The 8946-nt window shown below is 35.6% G+C and overlaps 1 protein-coding gene across 1 annotated transcript in view; it reads left to right on the top strand.

The window, feature by feature from the left end:
* The first annotated feature begins 5584 nt into the window (after window positions 1-5584).
* Window positions 5585-8946, top strand: part of LOC104910379 (junctophilin-1-like) — an 11130-nt gene continuing 7768 nt past the window's right edge. Inside the window, exon 1 of the mRNA XM_031552959.1 lies at window positions 5585-5615. Coding sequence (XP_031408819.1) covers window positions 5585-5615 — 31 coding nt within the window. The remainder of the gene's footprint in view (window positions 5616-8946) is intronic.

Below are 8946 nucleotides of genomic sequence, written 5' to 3'. Positions count from 1 at the left end.
AAAAGAAAAAAAAAAAGCTAGGATATGTACTTTACCTTTTGGAAGATATTAAAAATCCCCAAAAGTCCACCAAAGCAAGAGTCAAACAGAAATTTGATACTAGATACTTCTCACCGTAGGTATTTTGAACTTCTTTTTTATTTCTGTTATATTTCTTACTTATAAGAGCTAAGCCTTGGCAGGTTCGCTATAGAGACTGGATTTTCTTTACACTCTATTTTTGCTTACTGGAATTATATTAGAACACTTCTTTTATAGTATGAAATACCTTAAGTCCTCCTTAGAAGAGCAGTTTAGTTTATTAACTTTGCCTCCATCACTACTTATGGTAGTATAAACTGTAGCAATTTTGGAATTTGGGAATTGAATATAAACCTACATTCTCATACTGAGTGTCTCTGTTTTAAATGTATGAATACTGTAAGTGAATATGTAGCACTGGAAGCAGAAAAAATGATGTTTGTTTATATGCAGTCTTTCATGTACTGGATTCTTTCTAGGAAAGTCAATATTACAGGTTCAGAACTGAGAGCTCAGAGCCAATTTTTTTCTCCCTTCAGATTGTTCCTAGCTAACACTCAACTAGAAATTCTCCTTTTAGCATTGTCTCTCTGGAGAAAAAGGAACTTTGCAAGTACATAAAAAAGAAAAGATAAAATGACAGTAAAAGAAATAGGAGTTGAATGGTAGTGATAATGGAGATAAAAGAAAAAAAGAAATCAAAAGAAATAAAATGTTTCCTTGTTGATCTTTTCCTTGTACTCCATTGATCTTTCACCTCATAAAACAAACAGGCTAAATAATTAAGTAAAGTACATATATTTAATTCTGCTTTTCATGGAAACAAACACTTCTAAAACTCTGTCACAATTTTGAGATAATTTAATAACTTGTATTGTCACAATATGCTGCAAGACCTTTTGCCCACCTGAAGAGTTACAATGTCAGTGTTTGTTGCATAAGCACCTGCAGTTTCAGTCTGGCATAATGGTGCCTTTGTGTTAGGCGCAGTACAAACAAATCACCCTGACTGAAGACCTTGCAGTCTGGGAAAATGGCGGTGTCCACCAAATGGAAAAAAGCTGGCACGTCCGTGAAAGGGCCTGAGATCAAGATAGCAGTAAAATTAATATGTGCAGCTAATAATATAGAGCAATTTCTCCTCGTTAATTAGCTGTGTATGCTTAGATAGCCTTACCTTGCAAGCATCCAGTCAGGGATCACTTCTGAGGGGGGATTAAGCAGTGCCTTTTCTGCAGCGATTTCTTTCTCGCAGCAGCTTTTTCAGACTACTCAATTTTATTTTTAACATGTTTGAGTCCAAGTCCACAGATGCTATGGCTTAGGTACAGCCTTTATATTGCTGTATAAAGTGCTGAAACTCTGGGTCTGATTCTGTGCTGCGGGCAGCCAGCTTTGTGTTGTGGGGCTGTTGCTGAGCAGCATCAGCCTGGTGGAAGGGCCACAGGAGGATGGGGCGGGAGGGCTGGCCTGTGAGCTGTGACCCAGCACAATGCTTTTGGATTCAGTTATGTGTGGGATTACAGTGGCCTTCTGGAGCTCGTAGCTGTCTTGTGACATTTTCAGTGCTGAGGATAATTTAGAGAGCCCGTCCTGGCACTGCACCAGCTAGGCCTGGGCCTGGCAGCTTAGCATTGGCTTAAAGATTGGGCAGTGCCTTCTCTGAACCACGCTGCTCACTTATCTGCCCCAGAACACAGCGGCGGCAGTAGGGCAGCACTTATCTTTCTCATAACCTCAATTCTGAGTAAGTTTTGGTATGCTGTGCCGTATGTGATGGATTTATTTGAAGGAATTGCTCAGTAGCTGGTTCCTTCATAGTGATTATTGCCTTGCCTGACCACTGCTCTCAGATTGACCTTGACAGACTGATTTTTCAGGAAGAACTACAGTTAGGTGTGTTGAGTCCTACACTTTGTGTTCACATTAGAATGCAGCTGCCAGTACTCCCAGCCAGTGCTGAAAAATGTGCACTGCATCTAGCTTTCTGTGGTGGGTTTGGCCAATTCTACCAAGCTTGCTTTACCCAAGAAACTGAAGAGGATACTTGTAAGACTATTGCCCTACACATCTTTGAGATGCTTTACTTATTATAGCTGAAATATGAGCATTGTGTTGAGGCACAGGATCCAACAAATACCAAATGTTTTTTATGTAAGACTGCTTGCTTTAGTATGAAGTTGCTTAGTTTCAAAACAAGTTTAGTTTTGATGGCTTTACTACACAGTATATTTGAATGTAGCAAAATGCTGTGCAACAAAGTGAATTCTGTAACAAAATGAATGTAAAAAAAACCTTAAGCCTTCAACTACTGTGGATGGTAATTTTCATGTTAATTCTGCATCCTTTAGAGGAAACTGTGTGCTCCTTGGATCCTGTGAGTTACACAACTGAATTCAGAGGGGCACATTTTCACTCAGATTTCAGAAACAACTCACTGGTAAAAGAATATAGTTTTGGACTACTATTTCTCCATTATTTGCTTTGTTATGAATAATGACATTTTTGAAATAACAAATTGTATAAACTTCTTTATACAGCTTTGCTTTCTTAATATTTAATGCAGTAAGATTTCATGGCTGAAAACTTACAAAATTACTGTGCTAACACTCAGCTAGAAATTTAAGAAAGCCTCAAGTGTTTGAACTTTTTTTTAACTGAAGTGCCTATATCAAAATACACTTATTTACAGCCAAAAGTTCAAATAAGAATATCAAAAGAAAAAAATGAAAGGCCTGCACTGATTCTAGTGTGAATGCAAACAAGCATTTTGTAATACCGTCAGGAACAGTTCTATAACAGCAAGTGAAGGGCAGTCAGTTTTGGGGTGTGATTGGTCTCACTATGAGTTTGTACTAGACGAAGATTTTGTTTCCTCACAGTTACTTTTCTAACTTGCTTAAAATCTAGAGGTTGATAGTTTAAGATTGAAAGTGTTCTCTGCTTTCAAGACATAAGCTGACACTGCACTACTGCTTAAACTAAGCATGAAAGGAAAAGTTCTATGTCTGTTTATTTTTAAAAGATATAAACTTTTAAAAATGCTTCTTTGTTTAGGTGGATAAGGATTTTTTGCTCATTTTTCAGAATACTTGATTTAGGAGCTGAATCATCACAGTGGTATCTAGCAGATGTATATGAAAACACAATGATTTTTTGATGATATTGAGACATTGTAGTAAAAGACTTTTTTTTTTTTTTTTTTGGTGGACAAAGGATTAGATGAGTTGTTACTGTGACTCTTGTCAGTTACACAGCATTTCAGTTTTGATCTGTATTACCACAGTTGTTCAAAAGCTAAGCCTCCAACAACATCTGTCTCTGTTGTCTTTCAGGGGAATTTCTATGATGGAAAGAAATCTGCATTTAAAATATAAAATCTGTATGGTTTGTAGTGGTCACTCACACGTGAACCACAAGACTCATTGTATGCTATAAAAACATACAAAATACTCAGAAACAAAGGTATCTTTGCTAGTCTAGTGATATGCATAAGGCTAGGGTAGTGCTAGTGGAGGCTTCAGAAATTTACTTAATGTTTTGATCTGACTATACCAATTAATACGGACATTTTTCAGCTTCTCTCTTCAAAGAAATAAGGAAATTTGCAGTTTTTTATCTTTAACATTCTGTATGGTAGAATGTTTTTCAGTTAACAGCAACAAAAGTCATTTAAATGATGTCGTTTGTGCCCTTTGTATTGATCTCAAGGAATATCTTCCAAATAATAACTGATTAATTTCATGAAAACTGGCGTCATTCATTGAGTGATGCTGTTTTCTTCAATACTAATTTATCATTGATACAAATTATAACTTCTGTTCATTTTTTCTAGCAATTAATACTGTATTAATGCATGTAACAAACATTGGTATATGCTTCCATATAGTGATTTACCTTCTTTTGACTACTTCATTATTATTTTCCTCTTTTATTACAATTTGCTGATACTGTTATGTTTTCTGCTTCTTCATTACTCTGTGGTTCTCTGCTTTCAAGTCCAGTGTGGCAGAATTGATCTCTAGTAACTAATATATGGAAGTAGATTTCTCCTGTATGAGCTTGTATTCCCTCAAAACTATTTAAATTTATATAATCTCCAATAAACAATTGACTATTCTTGTCATTCCCCTTTGTTGCTTCCACAGTTCTGTATAGATGAAGCATCCCAAGACTACATCGTTCCTGAGCTCACCACAAATCTTATCGCTTTATGTATGAGGGGATATTGTTCTGCCTCACACTTCACTCTTACAATTAAATTGAACTTCATTTGTCTTTTGAGAGTGATCTGCAAGTTTTCTGTTGTATAGTGTTGCCATTCGTAGATTCTGTTGTTCTGCTGACATATTTTTCCTAGATGTTTTATGTAAGGGGTTCTCAGCTCAAGGCCCTGTGCCTATCCAGTGGCCAGCTTTCCCACTGCTTAAAACAGTGATTTAGGCTTGTATGTATTATATTCTGTTTTTTAACTATTCTTTTATTTTTCCTGTGTTCCTCCAGTAGGCTCCAGACAGTTTCTGACAAAGAAATTGCTGTATTTTGGTCTTGGTACCTTAAAAACAAAGATTGATTGAAAGTGATGCTATTACTACATTAGGAATTTTCTTATGTTGCTAATACAGAACCAGTTAAATAGGAGTTCTCTGTCTTGTCTTCTAGGAGTTTAAAAAGACAGGCATATATTTCTCTTATATCCCCCTGAGTCTGGTGGACTAAGATTTAGGCTTATTTACTTATACTACTGCAATGTAGCACCTCCACTTTAAACTCCCATCCGTTTGCTGACATGTAAGATGAAGGAGAGAATGTTTTTTCCTGCTGCTTTTACCTCACTTTCAGATTTTGGGGTGATTCATTACAAACATCTCTTTCTCTGAATTTTTAAGCCATTTCAGAAGAAAAAAAGTATTGGATTATGTCAGTCTTAAAGCTATGCCAGACTTAAAATGCAGATGTGGAAAGAGGAAAGATTCAAAGATGTCCTCTGATAAGCACTCTTAGCCAATGTGGTGTACTTCACAGCTGCTTATTTTGAGTTTAGTTTTATGGCTGTCACTGTTAGAAGCTTTGTAGGAGAAGTAAAATTAATAAATCTTAGTTATGACAAAAGGTGCAATAATTTCATAGGAACTGGCACTGTTTGTAGATTCAACACAAGCTCACTTTTTAAACTCCCTTATTAGAGTTTATGATATCCATTATATAAGTATCTTAGGAATATCTTGAAGAAGACAAAGTACATACTGCCTAGCAATAAGATTAAAAAATGTATTTCAGGCATACTAAAGAAACCAAAATTTAATAGTGTGATTAACGAGATGCCAGTTTTCAGAATGCTTTGTGAAGATGGAGTGGAACTGGAAGCATTAGGATGTCGTTTTCTTATGTCTACTGTCTGGAGTTCTGCCGTTACCTTAATATAGCTTGACCAAGATTTTAATTTTACTTCTACTAAAAATCCAGTAATTGCACTCATTCCATTTTTATGTGTGTGTGTGTATATATATATGCACACATAGATTGTCAATCATTAGCATTGTTTTCTGATTCAGAAACCAGCATGTTTTTGGAAATTATGAATTACGAAGAAGGTAGGAATAGCATTTGTCAATTCTACAGATATCAACAGAACAGATAAGCTGGTGAACTGTTCTGATATTCCAACTGTTTGATTTACATAGATACATTGAAGCAATTGTTGATAGCTTCTGTGGAAAAGCCCTTCCCTTTCTTCCTTTGGTGGCTAAAGGACACCACTAAAGGGTGCCAGATCAGTGAAGTGTTCTGTTTTGTTGTTTTCTTCCTGATGCAGAGTTTATATCTTTTTCAGAAGGAGGTTTTGTTTAAAGACTGAAATGGGAGAAATGAAAATTAGTTTTGTTTAAAGACTGAAATGGGAGAAATGAAAATTAGTGCATACGTTGTCTGAATTCCGAGCATACTACTCCTCCTGCAAAAAATGCTCTCCTCCTGCTAATGGTTAAAATCATGAAAACATAATTTTCTATATTTATTGTTATAAAGAAAAGATACTGGAAATTTTCTTATTGTAGTCTATATCTGTAAATGTAATGAGTTTCTGATGGACAGACTGCTTAGTGGAGCTTCTGTTAGCCTTTGTTAGCCAGAGGTTTAGAGAAGCAGATAAGCATTTAGCTTTTAGCTCTGCTGTGGCTCTGGACAATGACTGCAGAGAGTGATTAGGAAAAATGGCAATTCTAATGTTCTTGGAGGACTTTGTCCTAAATTTGACATGATATTTTCTTTAAATTTTAATTTATCAGAATATGTTCTAAATGGCTTTTAACAGTTAACTCTTAAGGTTCAGTTTTGAGATATAATTCACCATCTGTTTGTCTGCTATTTGCATCTGTGATGATTGAAATACTGTTAAAGTGCTCTTGAGGTCTATTAATGAAGTTGTGAGAGGTACAGTCCCTGCATAACAAGATGAACTTTCACAAAGAGTCTGCAGTGAGTGAACAGTGCAAAGGAGTTGATGTCTCTTTCAGGAAGCTCAGGATGCATAGATAGGTAAGCTTTCAAAAATCTCTAGCACTCCTTCGATATCTGGATTTTCTCTGTTTCCAGCAGAGGTAAGATTGACTGGAATCCTTTCAGAAAAGAGCAATATTACATCTTGGACCAGAAAAATAAACAAACTGTGCTTTGGGATTTGGGAAAGGTTTGTACAAATACTGGTCTGGCAAAACTTGAGAGCCAGCTTTCTCATGGATCCCATCCTTATGTTTATTTGATGCTTCACAGTAGATTTAATCCAACTGTTTGTAATAATGCAGGTGTTTTTGGTCAGTTGTTCAAAGAACATCCTTACTGATGTTCTGAGAGGCCAGTCTGAGGAAAGCCAGCTTCAGCTGTTCTTGGGAGCCTCATTTGCTTCTTCAAGGCCCCTCACTACTCAAGGAATTCTGTTCTCTTTCAGTATACCTGAGCGTGGAAAAGATAATTTTCTCTGGAAAACAGAAAGAATTGGTCTTGAAAATATCCTGATAGCGAAATTGCATATTTAAGTCAATGTGTGACTTCATAGAGCTTATTTCAGGAAATAGTTTTGGTTTTGCACAGAAATTCACTTAACCCAGAGAAAATTGTCACTTTATTTCTGGTCATTTGCTTCTAAATGCTCACTGTTAAACGTTAAGCCAGTTGATATAATCTATTTAAAACTGAGATGATTAATTGTCTCTTTCACAATATAACTGCCTTGCATGTTCCAATCTCCTTACCTTTGTATTTTGGCAATAAATTGTCTCATTTTGCAAGTGGAAGTTTCAAGGGAGACAGAAACTGAATTTATTTAGGTGCAAGTCAGCTGTCTCTTCTAGGTAACTTTGATGTTCCCATCTATTAATAAATGAAACTTGGGAATAGATTAAATAACACTTTTAGCAGCTAAGTCCACTTTTGTTTCAGACAACAGGTAGGGAGTGTATTAACTAAGGTCAGTATTTCCAAGAATATTTTCTGTTCAGAAGAATAGTTTTGGTGTCCTTTGCCAGATGCTGCACTGAAATTGTCTGTACAGTTGGTTTCCTATTTGATTGTTTTGCTTGCGGTGTCACTGTCTCGGTTTGTGTTGAGATTGCTTTTAGGGGAAATAAATACTGAAAGCTTTCATAAAAGCTTTAGCTTCTTTGATCAATTATTTTTGTATAAAAGTCACTTTCCAACCACTAAACAGCCTTACTTAGGAATGAATGCTTTTAATGGGAATTTTATACTTTTTTCGTTTTTCTAGAAAAAGTAAATTCCTTGCTTATATCCCTGTATTTTGACCCTGCTATTGCTATCAGTATAATGTATTTTCTTCTCTTGGAAAGAAATGCATTGGATTAGCAAAGTACTAAAAATATCTTTGCTTAACCACCAAATTATATAACCATCCGATTTCCGTCGGCTGCTGCTCTCATGCTGTGATGCATTTTAGAAATCTGTATTTTACATTACATCCAGTGAAACAAAGAAAATCTTTTTACGTCAGATCTTCTTTCAGAGATTCAAGTATGTTTTTATTTCCTCTTTTTTTTTTTAATATTAAATATTCATTTTTAATCCAAAATGTTAAAAGTAAAATATACTGAAGGCTTCTGATAACATTTCAAAATCTGAAAGTGCTGCTTCTTTCATATGCTGTGTTATTTCTTTTTTGGCCACTCTGGTGTGGTATGCCTGTTACTTTCTTTGAATTTATGGTTTGTTTTGTCTGGGGGATATTTTTTAATGAACAATAAATTAGATCTCTGCTGAAGGCTGTGAAAGTCCGAAATAAGACGAGTCACTTTCTAGAAAGATTGCAAATACATGAGAAGATTGAGTCAACGTGACCAGCTGTAAAGCTGGATGTCTTCTTCCTTCTATGCTTTAAGTTATACGAGTGAAAGAATTTAAGGAGTTAATCAGTTCCAGAGGTCTCTAGGGAGAGAATATGAGGAAAATCATTCATCTTCTGTAAGATTAATTAAATCTTTTTCACTTCAAGATTATCCTCTAAATTTCCCTTATAGATCTCCAGTTATTTATCTCTAAGTAGTTCATTTCACTACTTGAGTGCATAAATAGTACTAGTAAAAGTAGATGGTGTAATTTGAAGGATTTTATGTGCATTGGTGAATAAGGGAAAAAGGGGCTCAGTTTAAAAGGGCAGATTATTAACTGATCGAAAGTGTGTGATAAGATAAATTTATAGGTTGCTGGCTTTTTTTCTTTGCTGCAAGAGACTGGTGTTGTATATGGTGGAACTGCTGCCTGTAATCACATTGCCTATGATTGGGCTGCAAGAGCTTGTTCTTTGTGAATGTGATGAGACAAGTTAGCTCCTAAGGTCAACAAAGCATCACCTTAGTCTGCAGCTACATCCGTTCCACTGTTTGTTTTTCTATTGTGTAGCTATAATGAAAAAGA

Source organism: Meleagris gallopavo, chromosome 3, assembly GCF_000146605.3.
Source record: "Meleagris gallopavo isolate NT-WF06-2002-E0010 breed Aviagen turkey brand Nicholas breeding stock chromosome 3, Turkey_5.1, whole genome shotgun sequence".
In the NCBI taxonomy this organism is placed as follows: Eukaryota; Metazoa; Chordata; class Aves; order Galliformes; family Phasianidae; genus Meleagris; species Meleagris gallopavo.
This window is presented reverse-complemented; position numbering and strand designations above follow the sequence as displayed.